General features: G+C 37.0%; 1 protein-coding gene across 8 annotated transcripts in view; it reads left to right on the top strand.

Moving 5' to 3' along the window:
- Nucleotides 1-27,924, top strand: part of RYR2 (ryanodine receptor 2) — a 772,754-nt gene that overhangs the window by 618,695 nt on the left and 126,135 nt on the right. For all 8 annotated transcript variants that reach the window (NM_001082757.1, XM_089311247.1, XM_089311246.1 and 5 more), the window contains 5 exon segments: nucleotides 438-561; nucleotides 1,033-1,148; nucleotides 4,382-4,446; nucleotides 7,123-7,244; nucleotides 13,909-13,958. In NM_001082757.1, coding sequence (NP_001076226.1) covers nucleotides 438-561; nucleotides 1,033-1,148; nucleotides 4,382-4,446; nucleotides 7,123-7,244; nucleotides 13,909-13,958 — 477 coding nt within the window.

The following is a 27,924-nucleotide window of genomic DNA, read 5'->3' as shown; positions in this document are numbered from 1 at the left end:
CTGGGATTTGAGAGGTGTAATAAAAATTTCATATTAATGACATTTTTTCTTATGTCTATAGTACAAAAAATGAAGCCTACATAATCCCATAAATAGGCTTACTAGGTTGAGTTGTGCATATTTACCGTCTGTTACCAATCTCCAAGTTCAGAATTCAGTTGCTGTCCTTCCTTCATCTTTGCAGGTGTTAATGCTACTAGAAATTACAAATGCCTGTATTTTCATGTTTGAATTGTCTCTTAGAGGGTTTCTACACAGTCCTTTTTTGACCAGATTTCTTTAATTAGTTGGAACCTTTAAGATACTAGAGAGTGAAGAATCTTATATGAGTCTTATATGTTTTATGTATTATTAAACATATCGAGGTTGGGTAGTATGCTCTGTCTCATCTCAGATTATGGTTATTATGCCATGTTCTTCTTCTGACATTCCCTTAGGAGGTGGAAACCATCCTCTGCTGGTACCCTATGATACGCTGACAGCCAAAGAGAAAGCCAAGGATAGGGAAAAGGCACAGGACATCCTCAAGTTCTTGCAGATCAATGGATATGCTGTATCCAGGTATAGTGCACCTCCAGTTACACATTCCTCTCAAAAGAGTAACTCTTTCAATATCCCCAGCAGATTGAAATTTGAAAAAGAGTTCACTGATCTGTTTCCACTTTAGAGCTGCTGTTTAGTAAGTTCAAAAGACACACCTGTTGGAAATATTAATGTCTGTAGCTATGTCCCGCAAAGCTGGATTCCTTTTGCTACCATTCATCATCTATGGAAAATCCTTAGGTGAAAAAACTGAACTCACAATCTGTTTTGTAAAAGCAGCATTTTATGGTACAATTAAAAAGTTATTCACTATAATTTTTATCAGGTATGAAGAATTACACAGATATTAAATTTCATTTTTGCCTTGAGGTGCAAGAACATTAGATAGCCTCAAAATATATAGACCCACATATATTAATTTTTACAAAATTTTACCTCATAAGAGACTTTGTATAAATTTATTTCCACATTTAATTTTTGATGTTCTAGAGGATTCAAGGACCTGGAACTGGACACACCTTCCATTGAGAAGCGATTCGCCTATAGTTTCCTCCAGCAACTTATCCGCTATGTGGATGAAGCTCATCAGTACATCCTGGAGTTTGGTGGGTACCATGATTTCACACCACTAGCTCAGTTTCTGCCTCAGGGTATAGAACAGCACAGACTCCAGGGCTGTTTCTTCTCTGCATACTGAGTGCAGCAGACAAACAAGTTCTTAGTGAATGGGTAGTATTTGAGAACATCTTAAAAAATCTAACAAATAAAATTATTTTCTTTTTATAATGTCCTTTGGCATTGTTTTATCATTTTGAAAAGTACAATGGAAGAACATCAAAATCCTAAGATAGAGTTAACAGTCTTTGCTACAAAATGACTTGCTGTACTCATAAAAAAATCACCTCTAAAACCGTATGGATTCTCAAAATTTCTAAACACTGTAAAAGTCTTAAGATCAGTTTGATAGGGTCCCAGATGTATCTGCACTGTGGCATACTTGATTATGCTTCAGGAGTTTCATGAAAGAAGCTCTTTCCCATCGGGCCAGTGCTAACTTAGAACAAGAAGAACACATTTCTATAAATTTTAGAATCAGAACAGATCTTTAAGGCAGCCACCTTTCACTTCTGTTATTTTATGACCTCGCTAAGTGCTGTTGAATTCAAATTCAAGTCCTTGATTACTCCCTTCATGGCATATCACAGCAAAGCAACTGGATGATAATAAGTTATTAGTAGTACACATGGTTCCCTTTTAAAAACAGTGTCTTGTCGGGTGTGTATTTTTTTCACTCTCAAGGTTTTGTTTTTGTTTTTGTTTTTAATGCTTGCTCCTTCTGTTTTTCTTCCAATACCTTGCATCTGACCCATAATCCTAAATCTCTTAGCTGCTATGTTTTGGTACGATTTAACTAGGGCTTATGCACAGCATAAGATTAAAGTTTGTAGACTCTCTGAACATGGTATTTGTTGTCCCTGACCTCCTGCCCTCTGTGTCCTAAATGCGATTCTCCAGTTGAGGATCATTTTCATAAAATGACTTTCAACATGCTCTTGACCTGTAATTTAAATAATGTTTTATACTCTTTCTTTTATATTTTTCCTAAAGTCCAACTATCCAAACTACTTGTGATCTCTCTGCAACTTGTACAACTCTAATCTTTAAAAATAGGATTTCCAGTTCATCCTCATGAGTAACCAAATTAGGCAGAAGTAATGAAATTTGACCCAAGGACAAAACTGAGGCAGTAGTGAATTAGTGAAGCTTTCATGCATAAAATTAAGCATTTAAATTTCTGATTCACACTTCATTGAAAATGATATGGGTAGCAATTCCAATATCCAGTCTTATGTTAGGCAAGAGGAATGACAAAAGAGGAGTAAGAATATATTTATTTTACCTTCACAGGAGAGCAGAAATACAAATTTGAAGAGAGGAAATGTGTTTAAGTATTATTCACACTTCATTCAGACTTTGGATAAACTTCTAGTACAGTGTTTCTGAATAGGGACTGGGGAGTACATTCCTCCAGGGAAAATTCAACCAATTACATTTTATTCTTTTCTTGGATCAGCGAGTCTTAGAAAGAGAATACTGGAAAGTAGGGTACAAAGAAGGAACCCAACCACATAACATTTTATGTAGTTCCTGATGTTTCATGTCCCCTTGTCAAATGGCTTTAGAGGGCAAATTATATCTAAGAATTCTTTTGGAGGAATAGGTAAAGCTCAGATTGGCAATGCCATTGTTATGTTAATTTCATTATTTTCTTAAACTTTTGATTAAATGTAGTACTCGTACTTTTTACATGTAGTACAGTGCAGTATTTCAACTCGTGTAAAACATAAACTGATTAAATCAGGCAATTGCCATTTCCTGTCCTTTATCTTTTCTTTATGTATGGAGCCTACCAGCTCCTCTATTCCAGTTCCTTGTACTGCAAAGTTAATGAAGTAAAGGGTAAAAGGTGAAGGCTATATAGCAGTTTTAAATTTTGCCCTTCACTTTATTGGCTTTGCATTGCATATTGTAATAGTCATCCTTTCATCCGTGGTAATTTCCATGTAAGAATATGTGTGTGCCTTTTTCATATTTTTTGTTGTACCATAGATCATATTTTCTCCACCTCTTTTCCCATTTTGCACATGAGCATTTCTGTTAAAATGCATAAAAAACAAAAGATATTTCCTAGTTCCTTGATGCACTAGCAGATTTGGCTCTTTACAAATTTTATCTTGATATACTTTATATGAGAAAATCTCTTCAGTGGATCTAGCCATTTTACATAATGTGCTTGAGAGAAATTTAATTTCAGAGCAATATAAAGTGAAATTTTGAAGTGTTAAAAAGCCATCATTTTCCTTTAATTGCTCATACAGACAGTGCTGTTCTGATATTATAAAAGATTACTTGAATTCTCTAAAATTTTACCTGAATTTATGTCTAAAATTTGATAACATATATTTCCAGTTACTTTTATTTCTATTTCCAAAAAACATTCCCAAAGAAAAAATCAATTTGATTTGTATAAAGTCTGGAAGCTCTGCTTATTATAATTTTTACTGCCATTTTTATCAGTTCTGAATGTTTTAGCTCTTCAGAGTGTTCTGCATATCATTATGGTTATTATCGTTCATTGTAACCTACCCTATATGCGTGGACTATCTTGTGTATGCATGAAAGGCTGTCCTCTGTGCTAAACACATTAGGTCAATCAGATCTTAACCTTGAATCATTTTCTAAACTATGGAGAAAATGTGAGTGTTTTTTCATTGCTTATGGAAATTGTCTTTGACTTAGGTTAAAACTTCTTTATTTTTTAATGTGATGCTGATCTTCCAACCTAATATTAAAATTTTTATCCTCGCTCTCATCACAGGTCCTTAGTTTTTCAAGTGGTGAATTAAAGTGAGATGCTTTCCTTTGTAGTCACACCAGGAAGTAACTGTCTTTATTAGAGTCCAGTTAAAAATATAGACAATAATAATCATTCAATTTACACTTATTTTTCACTCTTGTGAACTTCCTTTCTGAAAGGCTGTGGAAGAGTAGGATTTTACTTTCTTTTCATTTCTCAGACATTTCAGTAAGAACGTAGAGCTCTCAGGATTTGTGCTCATAACTGCAAGCAAGGCCTATATAGCTTTTTAATTTGGGTTTGAGTATTTTTTTAAACTCTAAAAATTTAGGTGAATTTAGCCTTCCTATTTATGGTTGGCATTTTATGTTCAGGTTAATGGGATAATACATTTGGCAGTAGTTCTAACTTTGCATTTTGGATGAATATCTTATAATGTTTGCAGTGCAACATATGCCTAAAAACTCTTCGTATCTACAGATGGTGGCAGCAGAAGCAAAGGAGAACATTTCCCTTATGAACAAGAAATCAAGTTCTTTGCAAAAGTACAGTATACAATCCGTCTTGTTTTGGCTTCAATATGTTTGTTTATAAGATCACTTAATTAAATGGTTGCCTCTTTTCTGGTCTACAAATTTTATAGCAAGGAAATATTCTGTGGCATAAAAATAATTGCATGAATCATGTGGGATGAATTTTCTACCAGAACACTTGGTCACATTTTTACTTGCTACTGTATTTCTCAAAGGACTCAGTTTTCATTTAAAGCTCCATGTTTGTCTTTTTCATATGACATAGAAGAAAAATATCTACCTTAGCATTTGACTATTGTTGTGATTTAGCATTTTTAGTTAAGCATTTATTTTTTAAGGAGGAAAATGTATGAGTTAATTTATAAATGCATACATTATAAGAACTTGCAGAGTAGAATCTTCATTATAGGACCCTACTCATTTTACAAATCAGAAAGCTGAAGTTCAGAGAGAATAAATTGTCCATATATAAAATATAACCCATTGTTATTCATTTCACTTACTGAGAATTTTAAGGGATTTTACTTTTTTTATGACTTATTTTATTTATTTTGAAAGGCAGAGTTATAGAGAGAGAGAGGGAGAGACACAGACAAAGGTCTTCCATCTGCAGGTTCACTCCCTAACTGGCCACAGTAATTGGGGCTGGGCCAGGCTGAAGCCAGGAGCCAGGAGCAAGGAACTTCTTCTGGGTCTCCCATATGGGTGCAGGGGCCCAAGGACTTGGGACATCCTCTGCTGCTTTCTCAGGTACATAAGCAGGAAGCTGGATAGGAAGTGGAACAGCCAGAACTCAGACTGGCTCCCATATGGGATGCTGGTGCTGCAGGCAGTGGCTTAACCCACTATGCCACAATTCTGGTCCCTAATTTTCAGGAATTTTCTGCATTACTGGCACATTTATGGAATATTTGTCACTTCCTTTCAGTCAAAAAAGGAAGGAGATGAAGAGTTGCAAAGTCTATACTGGATTCATTTCTTACTGGATATTTGCTGTGTGCCTAGTCTGTGCCAGGCATCAGGCTGTGGCCTGTGGTTTGTCATGAAGACAAAACACCCTTGGATCAGTTTTCCTATTAATCTGAAAACCTTATTATTGCTCTCATATTCATTTTGAAGTACTTGCATTTGTTGATCATTACAGATATTTGCTCTTAATACAGCCTCATGTTTTCTCTACAATGGCCTGCTTTTTGAAATTAATATTTTGCTTCTAATATGTTTTCAGAATTGTTCCATTTATTGTAAAGGAGATTTCTCTTTTCTTTCCAACCACTGTTGCCCTCAGATTCTGTTCCAGCCATCCAAAGAAGTTTGTCATGGGGTGCACATTGTTAGATATTGTTTAATCATTCAGTTGATTGATAGAGAGATGGATTAATAGATCCCCACTCTCTACTAGACTGTCATCCCCCCAATAGCTAGTTATCAGAATGCTTTATTTGTGACCTCTAATTATACTTTTAAAATATATTCCTAGGCTGCCCATTTACACAGCACCTCTACTGACTTTGTTCATAGGTACTTAATGATGCTTAATTTCTGCTAAGCCTGTAATTCATTCATTCACCATATTTACTGGGTACCAATTATATGTGAATCACTACATTTAGACAATGGCACAACTTTCAAGGAATATATATATATATATACATACATATATATATAAAAACCTGTATATTCCTCATTATATATAACTGTAATATCACATAATAAGGAGAAAGTTATATTTAGATGTGAATTTCGATACTGGTATTTCCTATTATTCATATTTTTCATTAAATCAATAAATATGTCTAGTTCTTGTCCAACACATTCCTACATACTGGGCATTCAGTGGAAAATAAACCTAGAAATATTTCTTTTCTCTTTTCTCTTGCAGGCTCTTAGGGACAGAGGTTTTAATAACAAATCACACATATAAAATGCAAAAGTTCCAATGACGTTATGAGAGAGGGGATCTGGATTTTATCTAATGGTCTATTTGATGAAGTGCTGAGGTGTGCACAAGTGGAGTGTTAGGTTATAGAGTATGGAATAGCATTAGAGAAAGTGCATATGAAAAGCCATGTGGCAAGAGAGGACACAGTGAGGAGGAGGAAAAATGCCCCAGGCCAGCAGGATTAAATGCACATGGAATGAGAAATGAACTTTGAGAAAGGCTGGGTGAAAAGAATGTTGTTTAGACAAGGAAGACAGTGTGACTTTTGAGTAAGTCACTCACTGTTTCTGTCTCTTTTTGATACCCAGGAAACAAGGATTGTGGCACCCTACCATACTGAGAGTTAGAAAAATAAATGAAGTGACACTACATTTTCCTCAATCCTCATAGATAGTGCAGACTCAATCTAGGGTAGTCATGGATGATTTTTGATCCTGTTGGGCATTGAGAACTATATTATATAAAAGCTTGAGAATATTCCCTTTAGAAAAATATTGAAAATTTTTAGAATAATGGAAAACAGTTGAAAATTTGCTCTGTTCTTCATAACTGCATCTCACCAAGCCCTGCCCCTCCTGTTGCCACATACTGGAGGAAGTAGAATGAAATTGAAGGCCATATAATCTCAAATGGTGCTAACTGGCTTGGGTATGGGGACATCCCTTGCATGTGAACAAATCTCAGTTCTCGTTTCATCTCCCCAAAAGTTCCACTGTGTAGATCTGTTTTCTTTTCCTTTCTTTCAGGTCGTTCTACCTTTAATTGATCAGTATTTCAAAAACCATCGTTTATACTTCTTATCTGCAGCAAGCAGACCTCTCTGCTCTGGAGGGCATGCATCAAACAAAGAGAAGGAAATGGTGACTAGGTAAACAGCTATAAGCATACAGATTGTTGTTTGAGTTAGGTGACTCTGAATTTGGGAATGGCAACATGAGAAACCTTGAGGTGGGAACATTCTGAGACTGTCTCCCATCTTCCCTAGTCCTGGTCCAATTGGAACCAAACTCTAGAATATGATTTTTACATGTTAAGATATTTGACACAGGTGTTGGACTTCTTCCTATTTTGCTGCTAAATGTAATGCTAAACAGAGGGAATACAATGATGTCCGGTACAGAATTTCCAGGTAGAATCTAGAGACAGAGTACTGTATCAGTATTTCTGATAAATATGCTTTTTTAAACATTAGTTTCATGAATATTTCTGCAGACCTACTATTTTTGCTAGCTTTTGTCATGAAAGAAAAAAATTTCATTTATTCAAATTTGATTCAAAAAGCAGGGCCAATCTTAAAAAGACAATGAAGTAAAATATATACTCTCTGAAAAATGCTCTTCATGTCTATCAAACCAGCATTTTAGAAATGCCCCCTCATTTTTGTTTATAGTCAAGTATTCGTGATAGATTTATTTGTAATTTTGCTGGGGATTTCAAGTGTGTTGAATTAAAATTTTGTTAGAATTTAGTGCAAATGAGAATATGTTACCAAAAAAGTCTAGTTTTATGCAATTACATTGCTCAAAAGTCCAAGTGAAGCTTTTAGGTTGTATCTGCACAAAATTTCTATGCAAGTGAGTAACGCAGAACACTGGAGGAAATACAGGCTTTCTTTGGACTTGGCTTTCATGCTATATTGAGTAGCAGCTTGGTATTAACCAATAAGGCAGAGTGAGTTGAGTCTGAGTACAGACTATCATCAGAGGATGGATGAGAAATAAGATTCTTGTATTATGATATACTGGAGAAAACAGCTAAAATGAACTTTCTATGTCATTTCTTTATTGTCTATTTTACCAACTGCTATATTATCACAATGACAGTAAAAATGTCTTCAAACCTCCTCCATCATAATCTTCATATTAGGTTTTTTTTTTGTTTTTTTTTTTGTTTTTTTTTTTTGTTTTTTTTTTTGACAGGCAGAGTGGACAGTGAGAGAGAGAGAGACAGAGAGAAAGGTCTTCCTTTTGCCATTGGTTCAGCTTCCAATGGCTGCCGCGGCCAGCGCGCTGTGGCCAGCGCATCGCACTGATCGGAAACCAGGAGCCAGGTGCTTCTCCTGGTCTCCAATGCGGGTGCAGGGCCCAAGCACTTGGGCCATCCTCTACTGCCCTCCCGGGCCATAGCAGAGAGCTGGCCTGGAAGAGGGGCGACTGGGACTAGAACCCGGTGTGCTGGCACCGCAGGTGAAGGATTAGCCTATTGAGCCGCAGTGCCGGCCTCTATTAGGTTGTTAAAACTGATTATAGTTAAAACAGCGAAGGGAATCCATCCTAGTGACACGCTTCATTTCCATCAATTATTACCATATGGATTAGCAACTTTCCAAGGTGTGAATGTCCCCCCTTCACATTCCCTTCCCATCTTCCCTCAGAGGAAGGTCACAAGTTGTTCTTCATCTCGTAAGAACACTCATCTACTTCCTCGGGCCAGTGTCCTGTCGACAGGCACCTAAGTAGCTAGAAAACCCCAGGTACCAAATTACCTCTGAGCATCGTGAAGCTGAGGATGTTGTCATATCTCCTTCTCGTCATCACATCCAGTTAGCTTCTTGTACAGAAGCTGTGTTTCCAGAGGTTATTGTAAATTCAAATACCACTCAGTTACACAAATCAAGAAAAATACACTCAAAGGAAATAGAGGGAAAAGACAAATAAATCAATGCAAATTCTACTTTTCTCTCCCTCTTCTCTCTTATGTTTTATCATCCCTACTCAGTTTCATCCTGATGCCCAGAAGTATTCACTGACCACAAACTACACATAGATCATAACATCAGAAAGTATGCAGTTTTAACTTATTAATTATATCTCAATAAAGCTGGATAAATTCAGAGAAATAAACACCAGAAGAACAGTGAGCTTCTTTCCCTTTACCAACACCGTATTCCTTATGGGATAAACCAGAGCATGCTGAGCCAGTGCCAGCCTCAGTCGATGTTGCTTGAGGGCCTTACCTGAACCCCACATCCTCCTCCCTCCAGCGGCACAGGACGTTTTGTTTTTGCATCACCTAAAGGAAAGAGGGTTGGTACCACCTGGTCAGTATCTAGTCATGTGTTGTGATCACTAACATTAGCATTTCCAAGCACAACACATAGAACTGAGGGACAAAATAGAAGCCACTTCCATTTCTACACATCAGTGCCAAATACAGGACTTTAACCTCAAAGATAAACATTAGTAGGTTAGATAAGGAATAATGTAATGATAAGTAAATCATGGAACATATGTATATAAAATGCACAGTTATTGCAATTATGATATGAATTTCTCATCACTTAACAGTCATCATTCTAAAATAAAGTATATATTTAAATGTTAGTAACCCAATTTCTAAAAATACCTAAGTTTGCTAGTAGAGAGAATTTATCACTGTTAGAGAATAAACTTAATTTTTAACAGTTGTTTACTTCAGCAAGTATATTGTATATATTTTTCTTACTGTTTTGTATTTTTATAATTTTTAAAATGAAATACATCCAAGATTATACAAATTTGTTTGAAGAGACCAGTAGCACCATTACAGTAAAAAGCCAACTATTTTGTTTGAAATTATTGAACCACTGAAAATGTATAAATGTGTGATTTCTCACCTCTTCAGTTAAATGAACTTCAGTGAATAAAATAGATAATAAGATCAAATAGATGAAATCTGATAAAATGAGTAATAACTTGGCCCTGTTGCTATGAATAAGCAAGTATACTTTTACATACATGATAAACAGGACAATGATGGTTTTAATTTGTATGTATGTAACAATTTTAAGTAGCAGTAGTCAAGTGGATCTAAATTATTTTCTCTGCAGTTAAAAACTCATATTTTCATGAGATGTTTAAATGACATCCACCATGTGTAAAATCATTTATGTCCTTGTCTACAAAGAATAATAAGATTTGGCTTCAGCATTCCAGGCAGATATGTTGCAGTAACTAAGTATGCGAATATGACTTTATCTCTAATAGCAGAACACCAAGCAGTGCTTGGGGATTCAATGTAAAGCAAGGCGACATTAGGTGAGTGTGGAGGATCTAGGGATTTATGGAAGTGATGTCATTCACAGCTGATCTTTCAGAATTTGTAGGTCAGAAATTGAGGCAGAAGGATATTCTCTGTATGTAGATAACCACAAAAATAAAGCCTAGAAGCTGATAATTTGGAAGAAGTATAGGTTATATAGATTATAACAGTTGTTAACTTTCAGAATAAGATGTCTTCTTTCTTTAAAAAATTTCTGAAATGTATTTTTATATCAGTTTGTACTTCATTCATTATCACTAAGAAACTATTGAAGCATTTTATGAAAGAAAAGATCGGAAGTACCCTTAGGAAGGACAGTGTGGCAGCAATGCTAATAGGGTTGTTAAGAGTAAAAGAGCAGGGGCTAAAGCGAGCCACCCAAGATGTGGCAAGGGAAGTGCTGCCTCCTTGAGGTTGTGCTGCCCCCTGGTGGCTTCTTCGGAAATTTTCTGAATTCCTGCCTCATGCATCATGCTTTCTGAAGTTTGAGTATACACAGACACATAGAGCAATCACACTTCCTAACTTTAATAAGCTTAGCAATGCAGCTGCATGGACACACACACACAGAGCTAACTATATACAAAAAGTCATGAGGAGTGACATGGAGACATGACACAGTCCTGGGAACATGGGGAGGCACTGGATATGAGAAACACGGAACAGAGAGTCAACATGATTCGGCAGTGAGTAACACGGCAGGTAGAAAGAAGAAATCCCATAGAAGTTCAAACTGTGGGTTGACAGAACATGGTTAGTGTCACTAACAAAGACAGCAGATTTCAGAAAAAGAACTAGTTTTCAGAAGAGCTTATATTTGGTCAGGTCTTTATTGAAGTATAAGCATTTGCTGTTCTTTCAGCTGGAGATAGCCAGCAGGATAGTTGGAAATGCACATTTGGTGCCAGTGGAGAGATTAGTGAAAGAAATGACACATGTACACATGTGTCTGTACACATGTCATGCTCAGGCTTGTGAAAGTAGGTGAAATTGAAGGAGTGGAGAGAGGAAAAAAGACTGGAGACAAACACTTGGAGAGTTATTCTGCTTGGAGGGTTTTCAGAAGTGTGTCTCTGAAGAACGTGGAGAATGAGAGATGATGATAGGATGATAAAAAATATTAACGTAAAACAAAATTAAAGGGGTAAGAGTTTCAAATATTTAAGTAGTCAAACATGCCAGGTGAGCAGTCTAAGAAACAGATGGGAAAAAAAGGACCTTAGATTTGCTGAATAGCGGCATTGGGCAAACTTCAAGGGACTGTTTCAGTCCAAAACAATGAGTGATGGCTGAAGAAGTGTGGAATATGTTATGGCTAACAGAATATTGATAATGATGGGAAGCAGAGAAAGGGGATAATAATATTACAGAAAGTATTTTTGGAGAAAATATGGGCTGAAGCTTACAACAATCACACTTATACTCTGTTTATAAACTGTGATCCAAAAAGGAATGGCACAGTAGAGAAAAGATATATAATTTTCTTTTTTTGAGAACTTCAACCTTCAATGCCTATATTTCCATTAGGTGGCATATAGGATTAGGAAGGAGAATAGATTGTAAATAAAACATTTTTCTCTGACAGAAATATAATTGGATGAAATGAGATTCAGATATGTTCTATTTATCATTAGAGCAAAAAAATGCTAGGTCTGGATTAATGGAATTAAAATATAATGCTAGCAGTATAAATTTAGCCTCATCAAGAATATCTCAGAATGTTTCACCCTGAATGATCAAGAATGATAAGTGAAAATATAGTTCAAAATAGATTGGAATACGCATATCCAGAGTGTATACAATTCTCAATGTAGTAACTCTGGAAAGAGACGGGCACCTGTTGGGTTAGCATGCAAGGCTGTCGTCCATAAAGCTCAGCAGATGAGAGCACCTGGAGAAAGTAGTGCTCATTTTATTGCTCTGGTTTTTAAATTACAGGACAAAAATAATCACATAGATCAGGGTTTAATATGTAATCCTATACCTACGGGTGGTCTGAATATTGTTTTAAACATTTCCTGTCTGATAAGTGATTTCCCAAAACACTAAATTCATTCAGACATTTGTGGCTACAAAATGCCCTGTTTAATTATTTTTTATCAATAAGTTTATCTGCATGGTTCCTGAGTTGAAATGTGCTGGCCAAAACTTACTGTAAGAGAGTTAACCCTCACAAAAGAGGCTCTCTCTGTCCCCTTTCTTCGCATCCTGCCACAGATCAGCCACCTTCCATGGCTGGTCCATATCCCCAATCCTGGCTTGTGTTGCCCATCTGAGCACTTCTGGGGATGGCAGAGCTTTGCAAGAGAGCATGGGCAGTGAGGATATAGCTGTTTTCATTATTAAGAGAATGAAGCTGAACATGTGTAGAATTTTACAAATGGATCTCCAAGCTTGGAGTTGGAGTATGTGCTGGCTATGCAGAGCTGACTGATGCTCACTGAGAGTTCAGAAGAGTGTGGGTGCATTTGAAAATTATGTCAGTTTTATCTGGGAGGCTACATGATATGATGCTGGAGAGACTTGCAATGGCCCCCAAGGTATCCAGGAGAAGACCCCTTTCAGCCTTGACTGGGAGTAGTAAAGAAGCAGAAAATACTTCTTGGAATAAACACATCTGGGTGTGAGTCCCGAAGGACAGGTATAAGGTAGAGTAACATGAGAGTGAGGGAAGGATTTTCTCAATAAAGCAGCACCTGCAGGGGCCCCGGGAGACTGAGGCTCGGTGAAAACACAGGGCCAAGGCAGAGTTTCTGGGTTGGATCCGAGAGTTATTGGATCCCAGGGCTGTCACACTGAATACTGAATGGAGGCAAACGGTATTTGGAATCTCCCATGACTAATTGGCATGTGGGGTATAAACACATAGGAGTGTGTTCTAGGAGAACTGAGAAACAGGTTCAACTCATTCATCAGCATTAAGAACCTTTTAAGCATTCATATCTGTAATGTTTTTCTCTGAGTGATTATCAGTTCAAATACTGTATCTAGTTCACTGTGTTTGAATTCACTAGATGTTGGTGTGATCAAGGTTGAGAGGAGGAAGTTTCAAATAAAACATACAAAACTTAAAAAATATTTTATGCCCAAAGCACCATGCATCTGTTCTTTTAAAAATTCCATAATTAAAAGAAAATCTAGAATTTCAGTGGTACATTTAGGTGGACAAAATTAAAATTATCCCTTATGGTTTTTGGTAGTTATAGCTTTATGGGGTTCATATAGACGCTTTTGTATTAATTAGCTTTGCTTTCAGTTTTTTTTATTTCTTATAATATGTGCTTTTTTAACCATGTTTGTTAAAGATATGCACTCAAAGACTCTTTCTTTAATACCTTTACTCCACATTCTGCTCAGAAAATTGATTCTTTCTGCGTGACATCATGTTGCTTTTTTCCGGCTCATATATCAGCTGTTTTTTTCTTCTTTTTAATTTTTTTTTAATTTCCCCTGTCTTTTCTACCTTCCCCTCCCCCTTCCCTTTTTCTCTTTTGTTTTTCTTTTGTCTTCAGCCTATTCTGCAAACTTGGAGTTCTTGTCAGGCATAGGATTTCACTATTTGGTAAGGAGACTCTTGAAAAAATACTAGCATGGCCATCACTTGGTTTTCTTTGCCATTTTTGCACTGTGTTGTGTGCTGCTATGTTGCATGAACGCATGTTTGCATGGCTGCATGCATGGTTGTCGTAGGCCAAGATAAGGTCCTCAAGATTGTTTAAAAGTAGCATTTATCTAATGTGAAATTGAGGACTGTCCAGAGTGTAACTGAAAATAAAAAGGTTGCATTGTCAAAGAGTAAATGAATGAAAACGGCAAGTTCTACCATATTTTATTTTAGGGGTTAAACAAAGCCGGGCCCTTGGACTTTTGTTTGGTTATCTCTAATACATTAAATAATGAGCTGTAAATAAATAATTAGTTGTAAATCAACATGTTACACTGCACTTGTTGTTTTTAATGCTCTTGACTACCGATATGCATGTCTGCTGCATTCCAAACACTGGAGCCTCATTGTGGAGATACTGAAGCCAAGGAGCTTCACTTGGCAAAAGTGACTCTTCTAGCACCACTCACCCCAGAGTCAGTTTCTGTTTGTTTCTGAGAATTCACATAGTTGAAGTTCATGTTCCTGAGCACCTGCTTCCAAACAGCCAGGCAGGTAGGCACTCATTTTCCACAAACTCGCCCTGCTCTGGGGCTTTCGGAATCTGTGGCAGCTGGCAGAACCTGTGTTTTACACCTTCCTGCATCTGATTTTACAAACTGCCACAGCAATTTTGAGACGGTGTTGGAGTAATTTAAGGAATAACACATTTAGTGTATTGAGAGAGTTGTCATAAATTCAATTATATTTACTGGGAAAACTAAAGATTGAAAAATTACTCCTGTGAAAAACACAGTGAATAAATTGGGGAATAGAAATTACATATAACTTATTTAATGATTTACTGTTTGGTTTTTAGTATTATTATAGCCAATATTTGCTGCTCTTAAATTTAGTAATTAAAATCTATATTTCCATTAAATTGCCTATGTTTATATATTAATATATCAGTTATTTAAAATTAGTGGGGTAATTATCTTCAGAATATTTTCCAGTTGACTGATTTTTATTTAGCTTTTCTTGTTTTTTTTTTTCTTTTTTTAAAGATTTATTTTTTTATTTGAAAGAGTTACACAGAGAGTGAAGGAGAGGCAGAGAGAGAGAGAGAGAGAGAGAGAGAGGTCCTCCATCTGATGGTTCACTCTCTACTGGCTGCAACGGCAGGAGCTTCTTCCGGGTCTCCCACATGGGTGCAGGGGCCCAAGGACTTGGGCTATCTTCCACTGCTATCCCAGGCCATAGCAGAGAGCTGGATTGGAAGTGGAGCAGCCGGTTCTTGAACCGGTGCCCATATGGGATGCCAACCCTGCAGGTAGTGACTTTACCTGCTACGCCACAGCCTGGCCCCTCTTTAGCTTTTCAACAGAGAAAATGTTCTATGAAATTTGTTCAGACAGGATTTTCATGTACTCTTTGACCTTATCAGAATAAAATCAATTCAGATATTCTCCAATTGTCTTCAGAGAGTACTATCTATATATAGCTGATGAAGAGGCCTGTTTCTCAGCTGGAGTTTTTATCTTTTTGTTACTGAGCATAGTACTTCTTTCTGTTGTACCATTTCTAACTTCCTATTTATAGTATATTCTTCTTTCCCTGTTATATGTCATTATAATATCCCTTTTAAAAAATCAAAGCATTTCATATGTACAGTAAAGTCTATGACTCTCAAGAACAATTTGATGGAATTTTACATGTATAGGATTTCAAATTTTTGCCCAAGTTTACCCAAAACATTTCTAACATCCAAGAAGCCTACCTTTTGTCGTTTTTCAAATTATTACCATCTCCTAACAAACTCCATGTAGGCATCCATTATCATAGATTAATAGTGCCTGTTCTTGAAACTCCATTTTTCCTTTGGAATATGTCATTTAATGACTTGTTAACTGAAGATAAATGCATGATATACTTTGTTGTACTTTCTTGGAGAAAAGAACTGGATGTGAACACTTATCCTATCTCTTTGAGAACCTAATATTCCATCTAGACATATTTTAAATACCTTAGTCCTTAAATGTTATTTATTTTTAACACGAGTTTATTGGAGACCTATGGTTTTTATTTCAAAAGTGTATTTTTGCACATTCTTTTTATTATTAATATGTCTTTTGTAATTTCAAATTTGATTTGACATTTACATGTAAGAATAACTGTAAGAGGCCTTTATGGATCAAGAATACTATTCTACAGACTTTCCCAATCATTAAACTCTTTAGGTTTTAGGTATTTAAATTTTACATATTACCATTATGGCCTGGCTTTAGATACTAATATGATATCCTGGAAATAATATTGAGTTTTTAGTAATAATAATAATAATAAACATCAGTTCTGCTTTTGTAAGTTGACTAGCTGAATGATTTGAACAATAGAATTAAATTCTCTGAATCTTCATTGCGTTTCATTTTTAGTATAGTTTAACTGCTAACCTTAGAACTCTATTTTATATATCAAATCTAATGTGAGATAATAAGCATTGAAGTACTGTTTAAACTATAGCCATACACAAGTAAGATGGATTTATTAGATTTTACTTACCATATTTAAATCTTATTTATTATATTTTCTGTAGATGAATCGTATATAAATTAAACTAGAGGTTTTTACTACTTAAGATACATACACAATGAGACCTTTATAATTTGCCCATTTCTGGAATGAATGAGAAGTGATAGACCCAAGCGTTTATTTTTTGACTTATCAGTTATGCCCTTGTGGATTTTCAAAGTGAGAGAGATCTTGTGACATATATGAATATATTTTGATTGCTTGTATAGAATCATATTAATCTCTTTCATTCTACATTTATATAATATAATTCCATACATTTCTGCAGAAAAATCCTGATTATTAAATTGTATCTCCTGTACCATCTTAGTTTAAAAAAAAAATACATGATCTAACCTAATAATAAATTAAGACAGAATTAAAAGTAGAGCTTAACAAAGATAATACTTCTGTGATGATTAGCAAAGGTCATTGTACAAAAAAGCACCACTAACCCTAAATATATCGGGAATTAGAGAAAAGAGAGGAACATGAAAATGAGCAAAGAGACAAAATACTTATCCTGGTGGCGGTAATGGAATATGTATCCCAAATTGGCTCCAAATTGTAGTTGTATCTCTAAACCTGAGGTCTAGTTGAAAGATTTTTCTAAAATGTGAAGTGAGGATTTCTAAAACTGAAGCATCTGTATCTGTGACTGTTTAAATTATTTTTCTTATCCACTGAAGCACACTAAGAATTAAAGAGACTAATAAGTATTTTATGCCTTATCTAGTCTTTTTGGGTGCACGTTAGCAATTTCATTTTATATTAAAAATAGCTAAGTGTTTTTATAAGAGGAACAAACTTCACTCTCCAAAGAATTCTGGTGAATATATCAGAATATTTGTTGGAAAAAATCAGAAAGAAGATAACATCTTGCTATAATATAGGTTCCATTTGAATTTGGAAATGTTTGCTGTGATTATAAATTGAGGCATCATGTAATTTGGAAATTCAGTTAGGACATAAAGAGAAGTTAGGCAAGTGAATGAGTTGATAAGGATTTCATTGCCATTTTGAAATAGCCAATGTTGACTAAAGAAGTAAGGCTTTATTTTCACCCTTACCTTTCATTAACAGGGAATTGTGAGGACTAACTGTAGGGCAATTAGATATATGAGGAACCCAAGATGATGGAATAGAGAGGGAGCTTACCACCCTAGTCTAGGGGAAATCAGTTAAAAAAAAGAAGCAGGGAGAGTGAAAATTCAAGGAAGAGTTAGGGAGAAAAATGCAGAGGAAACTCCACACAAAATAGAGGGACACCGTGGATCTACGTGGAGGGTGTGGACGCATACAACTCAGAACCCCAACAGCCGAGAGAGCCTCAGCACCAGCTTTGGAGGGTGAGATGACACCAGACTGCAGCAGCCCAAGCCACTGGTGATAAAGCTGCAGGAACTGCCTCGTGGGAGTCCAGCTTGGAGCCCTGTGGGGGCAGTGTACCTGCCAACCTAGAGGAAAAAAAGGGGGGGGCGTGTTTCCTTGTCCCCGACCACCTAGCACCTAGCACTGGTGTTCTGTAACAATCTGAGAGAGGACATGCACCACTTTGGACCTAAGTAACAGCTGCACCAGTGTGCGTCTACATGCTCAGAAACCAGCCAAGAGGAGGCGACAGTCTGGAGGGAGGACTGCGAGGTGGCAGGGTGCTCAGGACTGTGGGAGCCTTGTGTGCTCAGACTGTGAAACACTGTGGCTGCATGGGAGGGTACAAGGTGTGACTGGGTCTTAGGTCAGTCATTGTGGGTGGCTCTTCACATTTGTGGCTCCCTAATTCCCTGGTGAGGGTCATTGCTGTGGGGTCGTGTTCACACTGAGGACTGCAAGGATCCATTGTGGGGTTCTTGTGGCAGCATGGATGATATTGTACCCACTGGGGCCAGTGCCCAGACATTGGTCTCTTTGGAGGAGAGGAGGTGAGTGTGACACTATGTCAGCAATCGAGCAGCCTTACAAAATGTACTTAAGGATGTGCTACACACAGAAACATGGTCATCACTATGAAAAAAGGTGAAGGCAGAAAATCTCCCAGTAAAAGTACAAAGGAAATCCAAAGTAAGCAGTGGGAATATTTATGGAAAAATAGCAGGGCCAAGTTGTCACTTACCAATAGTCACCTTGAATGTAAATAGCCTCAACTCTCCAGTTAAAAGATACAGACTGGCTGAATGGTTTGAAAAACAAAACCCATCTATTAGCTGCCTACAAGGAATGCATCTTGCCTACAAAGATACACACAGACTGAAAGTGAAAAGATGTTAAAAGACATTCCATGCTAACAGGAAGCAAAAAAGCACTGGTGTATCCATACTAATATCAGGCAGAATAGACAAAAAAAAACTGTTAAAAGAGACAAAGAAGGGCACTATCTAATGATTAAGAAATCAATTCAGGCCAGCACCGCAGCTCACTAGGCTAATCCTCTGCCTGTGGCGCCGGAACCCCAGGTTCTAGTCCTGGTCAGGGTGCCAGATTCTGTCCTGGTTGCTCCTCCTCTTCCAGTCCAGCTCTCTGCTGTGGCCCAGGAAGGCAGTGGAGGATGGCCCAAGTGTTTGGGCCCTGCACCTGCATGGGTGACCAGGAGGAAGCACCTGGCTCCTAGCTTCAGATCGGTGCAGCACCGGCTGTAGCGGCCATTAGGGGAGTGAACCAACAGAAGGAAGACCTCTCTCTCTCTCTCTCTCTCTAACTCTGCCTGTCAAAAAAAAAAAAGAAATCAATTCAACAGGAAGATGTGACTATAATAAATGTATATGCACATAATTACAGGGCACCTGGCTATTTGAAAGATTTATTAAGGGATCTAAAGGAGACATAGACTCCAATACAATAGTAATGGGGGACTTCAACACCCCAGTTTCAGCAATGAACAGATCAACCGGGCAGAAAATCAGCAAGGAAGCAACAGAAATAATTAACACCATAAACCAAATGGACCTAACAGATATCTACTGAACTTTTCATCCTATAGCTGCAGAATACACATTCTCCTCACCAGTGAATGGAAATTTCAATAGGATAGAACACATGCTGTGCTCTAAAGCACATCTCAGCAAATTCAAAAAAAAAAAAACTCAAAATCATACCATGCATCTTCTCTGACCCTGATGGAATGAAGCCAGAAATCAACAACTCAGGAATCTCTAGAACATATGGAAACAAACGAGACTGAACAACATGCTTCTGAATGACCAATGGGTCATTGAAGAAATCAAGAGAAATAAAAAAAAATCAGGAAACAAATAAAGATGACAATACAGCATATCAAAACCATGTTTTTAAAGTTGTTATGAAATATATGAAGTTTATATTTCTTAAAAGGTTTCTGAAGAAAAAAGAAAAAAACTTACAGACTATAGCAAAAGCAGTGGTAAGAGGAAAGTTTATAACAATTGATGCCTACATCAAGAAATTGGAAAGGCATCAAATAAATGAGCTATCAATGCATCTCAAGAGTCTAGAAAAATATCAGTAAATCAAACCCAAAGTGAGTAGGAATAAAGAAGAAATAATTAAAATTAGGAAATAAACACAATTGAAAAAATGAAAAATCAATGGAACAAAGAGCTGCTTTTTTGAAAAAAATAAACACAAAATTGGCCCTACTAGCCAAAAAATAGAAGACCCAAATCAGGAAAATCAGAAATGGGAGGAAAATGAAATTTAACAAAGGATACCATATAAATACAAAGAATCATCAGAAATTACCACAAAGAGCTGTATGCCAACCAACTGGGAAACCTGGAAGAAGTGAACAGATTTAGCTGTATGTATACATAAAACCTACCTAAATTGAGTGATGAAGACATAGAAAACCTAAACAGACCAACGACCAAGATGGAAATTGAATCAGTAATAAAGGCCCTCAAGCCCAGGACAAGATGGTCTCACTGCTGAATTCTATTATACATTTAAAGAAGAACTGGGGCTGGTGCTGTGGCTTAGCAGGTAAAGCCACCGCCGGTAGTGCTGGCATCACATATGGGCACCAGTTTGAGTCCCAGCTACTCTATTTCTAATCCAGCTCTCTGTTATGGCCTGGCAAAGAGGTAAAAGATGACCCAAGACCTTGGACCCCCTGATCCTGTGTGGAGAGACCCAGAAGAAGCTCCTGGATTCAGATCAGATCAGTTCCTGCCATTGCGGCCATCTGGTGAGTAACCAATGGATGGAAAACCTCGCTCTCGCTCGCTTGCTCGCTCTGTCTTGGCCTCCTGTAACTCTGCTTTCCAAATAAATAAATCTTTAAAAAAATAAAAAAGAACCAACTGCTATTCTCCTCAATCTATTTCAAAGCAATTGAAAGAGAGGGAATCCTCCCAAACTCTTTCAATGAAGTCAGCATCACCTTAATTCCTAAACCTGAAAAAGATACAACAGAGAAAGAGAACTACAGACCAATTTCCCTGATGAATATAGACCCAAAAATCCTCCACAAAATACCAGCCATTCAAAACCAACAACGTATCAGAAAGATCATGCACCTGTGTGGGAGACCCGGAAGAAACTTCTGAATACAAGCTCCTGGTTTCGGATTGGTGCAGATTTGGCCATTGCGGCCAACTGGAGAGTGCCTCTGCTTCTTCTCTCTCTGTGTAACTCTGTGTTTCAAATAAATAAATAAATCTTTAAAAAAAATCAATGCACAAAAATCAGTAACCTTTGTATACACAGATAATGCCATGGCTGAGAAAGAACTACTAAGATTGGTCTTATTCACAATAGCTATAAAAAAAAAATACTTTGGAATATCTAACCAAAGACATTAAATGTCTCTGTGATGAGAATTACAAAACATTACAGAAATAAATAGAAGACACAAAATAAATTGGAAAAATCTTCCATGTTCGTGGATTCAACAAATCAGTATCATCCAAATGTGCATACCACCAAAAGCAATTTACAGATTCAATGCAATCTCAATCAAAATACCAAGGGCGTAATTCTCAGATATAGAAAAAATGATGCTGAAATGCTTATGGAAACACAGGAGACCACAAATAACTAGAGCAATATTATACAATAAAAACAAAGCTGGAGGCACCACAATACCAGATTTCAAAGCATAATAGAGGGCAGTTATAATCCAAACTGCCTGGTACTGGTACAAAATCAGATGGATAGACCAGTGGAACAAGATAGAAACTCCAGAAATCAACTCATGCATCTACAACCAACTTATTTTTGAGGTAGGAGCTAAAATCAATACCTGGAGCAAGGACAGTCTCTTCAAGACATGGTGCTGGGAAAACTGGATCTTCACATGCAGAAATATGAAGCAAGATCCCTACTTTACACTATACATAAAAACCCACTCAAAATGATTCAGAGACCTAAATCTATGACCCAGTACCATCATAGAGTTCTGGGAGAAGACCCCATAGGCACAGGCAATCAAAGCCAAAATTGACAAATGGGATTACATTAAACTGAGGAGCTTCTGCACTACAAAAGAAACTCAGCAAAATGAAGATGCAACTGACAGAATGTGCGAAATTATTTGCAAAGTATGCATCTGATAAAGGATTAATATTCAAAATGTATAAAAAGCTCCAGTATCTCAACAGCAGCAAAACAAGTCAGTTCAGAAATGGGCAAAGGACTTTAACAGCCATTTTTCAAAAGAGGAATCCACATGGCTAACACACACATAAAAAAAAAAATGCTCACGATTGCTAGCCTTCAGGGAAATGCAAATCAAAACCACATGAGGGTTCACCTCACCCTCGTTAAAATGGCCTTCATACAGAAATCAACAAATAAGAAATATTGATGGGGATGTGGGGGAAAGGTATCCTAATCCACTGCTGGTGGCAATGTAAGCTGGTATAGCCAGTGTGGAATATAGCATGGAGATACCTCAGAAATCCAAATATTGACTTACCATATGGCCCAGCCATCCCATTTCTGGGAATTTACTGAAAGAAAATGAAATCAGCAAATAAAAGAGTTATCTGTACCCCCGTTTATATTGCAGCTCAATTCACAATACCTAATATATCAGTTCAACCCAAACGTCCATCATCTGAAGACTGGATAAAGAAATTATTGGATATGTGCACCATGGAATACTACATACTGGTTAAAAAAAAATGAAATCCTGTCATTTGTAAAAAATGGATGAATCTGGAAAACATCATATTTAGTGAAAAAAGCCAGTCCCAAAAGGGCAAATGCCATATATTCTCCCTGATCTATGCTAACTAATAGAGCACCTAAAAGGTAACTTATAGAAGTGAAACTGACACTTTGAGATGTGATGTCTTTGAATAGCCCTTGTCTCAACTGTTGAGGAGCAGTTTTTTTCATACTATTTATTGAATTCTTTAATTAGTATAGAATTAATCTTATGTGTATAAAGTTAACTGAAAATAGCTCTTAATAAAAAATAAGAATGGGAATAGTAGAGGGAGGAGAAAGATGGGTGGGAGTGCAGGTGGAATGGCATGTAGTTTTGGAAGAATCACTGTTTCTAAAGTTGTATTTATAAAATGCTTGAAGTTTGCATACCTTAAATAAAAGGTTTCTTGACAAAAAAGAAGATATATAAGCCTTCCTATTGCTGCTCAATGAAACCTTTCTGTTCTTTTCAGAGCAAGCAGGATCTGATAACTAAGAATCCAGAGTTAATAGTGATGGTGGCACAGGTGTGTGCATATCAGGGCTTCTAGTGGGCTTTATGTTTACAGGTGAAAATAAATTGGATGCCATAATATACTCACTCAATACGCATCTATTCTGTGTCTGCTATGTGTGAGTCAATCTCTTGGGATGTAAGGATGCAGACCTGAAGATTTCTATCTCTGTCCATTACTATACTGAGGCCCTCTAGAAACATCTTTCTCTTATTACTCCAAGAGCACACTAACCATTCCTTGTGAATTCCCTCTTGCCTCTCTACACTGTGCTCACAATGATCATCCCCTCTGCAAGCATCAGTCTCATCTATTATAGACCTACAGGAGTATTGAAAAAGATAAGCATTATCATATATTGAAAATCAAGCAATGGCCTTGATTAAAACACTGGAAATTTGCGTGCCTACTTCAAGCCAGTGCAGAAATGTTAATTTTATGTTTGGACAAGTTTTATGAGTGGAAACAAATAAGGAAATATAATGAACTAACAATTAGTAACTCTCCTTGATCAATAAATTAGTGAGAAGTTTATTTGATATTTTGATACTTCTTCCAGAACCCACTCATGTCTTTAAAAATGATGACTGATACCCTAAATTAGGAGATATGAGAAAATGAAATTTGTGTGTATTATCCCAATCAAGGTTCTGATTGTACTTGTTTGTGTTTAGAAGCACATATAGTAACAGGAAAGTCATTTGAGAAGCTCTGAGTGTTGTGCATATCTGAGCACTGGACATGCCATTACTTTGAGAATGTAATGGCTTTTTCAGACACTATCTGCAGTTCTTTGATGATCACTGTTATTCATAATTGGAAGATCATGAAAATCTTTTACTCATTTAAAAGTTGTGTAGTCCTATGGAAGCATGCATGGCAAAAACAAGTTTCCTAGATTTAATTAGGTGTACTATAAAAGAATTCATTTCTTATAGAGCAATAAATTCAGAAAAATTAGAATCAGTTACCTGTAATAAAAAGGAATATCAGAAGATACTACCCAAGAAATGTAGCTATTTCTTTCAATTGGACATAGCATTATAGGATAATTTATTTAAGGATAAGTTAATAGGATATGAGAGTATACAAAACATGGTCTCATGTTTAATTGAAACATCTTACCAAAATAAAGGAATCAATAATTTTGTTGTTTTTGGTATTGCAGACTTTAGAAATATTCAAGTCATTGACACTTTTCAATTTCTATCTCCTCATAATTTTGAGAGAAGTTTATATATTCTGGTATAGTTTCATTTTCTGTTATTAATAAGGACTCTGCTAGTATTAATCATTTTTTTATAGCGGAGAATATAATGAGCCACTATTTCAAAGCCCATTAGAAAACTAAAAAAGAACCAACTTTAGAATGCTGCTATTGCTGTTTCCAAAGTCAACATAGCTATCACACTATCAGGTGGAAGTGGTAAATGATATGTGAAATTAGAGCTAACACTGAGAATCACTGAGTGATTTGTATTAAAAATCACAAAAACAATTTGAGGTTAAAATGCAAAAAAAACCTTACTAATGTTATTTATATTATATATTTTAACTGTTTTTATTATTTAGAGAGTTGTATTATGAGTTTTTATAATGTTATTTAACACTCAGTGCTTTATGGTGTTATTAGAATTACATTATGAGATATGACTTTAATTCTGTATCTTTTATGCTCATATATAGTCAGCATGCATTGATACAAACACACCATCTTTTTAAAAAAACATATTTATTTGAAAGGCAGAGGGGGAGAGAGAGAGAGACAGAGACAGAGACAGAGACAGAGAGACAGAAAGGTTTTAGATCTACAGGTTTACTCCCCAAATAGGCACAACGGCCAGAGCAGGGCTGATCTGGAGCCAGGAGCTTCTTGGAGGTCTCCTACATGGGCGCAGGGGCCCAAGTACTTGGATCATCTTCTACTGTTTTCCCAGACCGTAGCAGAGAGATGGATTGGAAGTGGAGCAGTCAGGAATCAATCCAGTGCCCAGTGGGATGCCAGCACTCTGTGCTGGCCCCCAAACATGCCATCTTAAGACAAACATACAACCCCAAAGTGTTTTTCTGAGTGCTTACATGTGAGGAGAGGTATATTTTAGATCAAAGGAAGTAGCTGGGACCTTAATGCATGAGTTGAAAGTATTAAATTTCCAGTTTTTATGCTACACAGAGCAGTTAAGCTATTACATAAACAAATACGAGAAAATCCAATCACCACTTTCCAGTTTTACCCTTCCTGTTCTTACTAGTAATGTGATTGAATTATGTTTGTGGTGATGTGGGCGGTTTTAAGGAAAGCAGTATTCAGGCTGTTCTTACTTTATTTAAATACCTTCCTGCAGGTGTATCCCAAGGCTAACAGTTATTCTAGGGCTGTAAAACCTTCTAATAGGATCCATGCTTTCTCTTGGTCTGAAAATTAAAATATCAACTCAATTAATACTCTTTGCTGCATTCCTTAATGCACATTTACTTTAAGGTGTTTCCATTTGAAATTGTTCTGTGTCTAATAAGGGGTATACCAAAACGTAAATGTAGATGTATCCAATAGTTTGTTACTACAGCAACCACAGAAAGCTCAGATTCCCAGGATACCTTTTTATAGGAGCCACAGAACTTGTTTGGAGATTGTTGTTGTTTCCTATCCTACATACACCCCACAGTCATCCCACAAATATTTAATCGAGTGCCTCTTGTACATCAGACTGTAGTCTAGGTGCAGGGAACACAGCAAAGTAAAACCTCAGCTCTTGAGTCTATATGAGTAGAGGTATAAAATATCTCTGGCTCCCTTAGGGAAAGGGCATGGGTAAATTCAGTACAAAGCACAAACACTGGAGATCAGCAGTTCAGAACGGAAAGGTACAGGAAAAAAAATGATGTGTTCTAGGAAGAGAATGAGGGACCATGCTCTCTGAATCAGTGACGAAGCTTAGTCACCTAAGACTCAGGCAGCCCTTCTTCCCGAGTCGCCTTCTCTCATTTTCTGACTGCTTTCTCATTTTCTTTAACTTCAAATACTGGAGACCCTGGGACCTTGTTCTACATTCATCTTCATGCTGACTAATTTCTTTCAGATCCATGATGTTTTTTTTTTTTTTTTGGACAGGCAGAGTGGACAGTGAGAGAGAGAGACAGAGAGAAAGGTCTTCCTTTGCTGTTGGTTCACCCTCCAATGGCCGCCGCGGCCGGCGAGCTGCGGCCGGCGCACCGCGCTGATCCGGTGGCAGGAGCCAGGAGCCAGGTGCTTTTCCTGGTCTCCCATGGGGTGCAGGGCCCAAGCACTTGGGCCATCCTCCACTGCACTCCCTGGCCACAGCAGAGAGCTGGCCTGGAAGAGGGGCAACCGGGACAGAATCCGGCGCCCCAACCGGGACTAGAACCCAGTGTGCCGGCGCCGCTAGGCAGAGGATTAGCCTAGTGAGCCGCGGCGCCGGCCAGATCCATGATTTTAAAAATTATCTGTATTTGCTGATGCTCACATTGACAGCTCCAGCTCAGATAGCTGATTTTTATATCTGTCACCCAGTCCACACATCTCTACCTCAATCACTGAAAGGCGCATCGTATTTAACATATCTAAAGTCCAGATCAGGAGCTCCCCCCACCCACCTCCTAAATTAATTTGAGCACCCTGGTTCCCTGTACAGATCATTAAATGTAACACCATTCACTCAACTGCTCAGACCGAAAACCTTGCAGATACCCTGAACTCTTTTCTCTCTCACCTCACGTTCAATCTGTAAGAAAATCCTGAAAAGATATCTTCACTAATAGCCTAATCCAAATTCACCATCATCAATCAAATGAATCAGGTTTTGAAGTAAACTTCCCAACTAACTTCTGCTCTTGCTCTTCCAGGGTTTCACGTGTTTGGAATTGATCCTTTTACACTATGAATAATTAGTACCTATTCTACTCAAAAGTGAAGAAAGCCATCCTGTTGCATTTTAAAATATCTGTAGTGTTTGCTCAATCTGAAATCTCTAGAACCTGACCTATCTGCATCCTTGTACACTAAATCCAAGTTCTTTCCCCTTAACCTAGCTGACGTAGCTAATTTTACTCCCTCACGTGGAACACAGGTTCATTTTCTGCCTCAGAACCTTTGTTCATGCTGTTTCTACATCTGAGCCTTCCTCCCTCATCCATGCATGCTTTTTCCCTTTATGTCATAGGAATCTCTATGCAAATACCACCAAGTGGAGGGACTCATGACCACACACTATATTACTCTTTCCAGTTGCTTTATTTTTATAACTTGCTTTCTATATTTTATTATACCCTGATGCTATGTTATATGCTAATCTTTTTCCTCTTATTGACTCATTATCTAGATACTCTATTAAACACAAGTACCACAAGAATGCTGAAAGTCTGTCTATTTTTAATGAATGAATATTTAAGTGAATTAAACTTCTAAAGTCTACAGCAGATACCCTAGGATTAGCATCTATCAATAGTCAGAGCAATAACAAGTTCTGGCTTTCTTCCCACTTTGTCTCCATTACTGCCAGAAATTCTAAGATTTGAAGCACAAGATGAATAAAGCCTTTGTTATTAAGAACTCGGAGTGTCAGTAATAAATACCTTATTTTAAGTGTAGTATCATATTAATAAACTGACATGCCCATGTTCTAAGGCAATTATTAATTTCTAGGTATATTTAAGTAATACATTCTAGAATACTTGTATAAAGAATGTAACATATTCTAGTGTTATAAAAACTA

The sequence above is a fragment of the Oryctolagus cuniculus genome, chromosome 13, assembly GCF_051225735.1.
Source record: "Oryctolagus cuniculus isolate XC-2025 breed Fujian yellow rabbit chromosome 13, ASM5122573v1, whole genome shotgun sequence".
Taxonomy (NCBI): Eukaryota; Metazoa; Chordata; class Mammalia; order Lagomorpha; family Leporidae; genus Oryctolagus; species Oryctolagus cuniculus.
The sequence above is the reverse complement of the archived record's forward strand: the minus strand, read 5'-3'. Positions and strand labels throughout refer to the sequence as shown.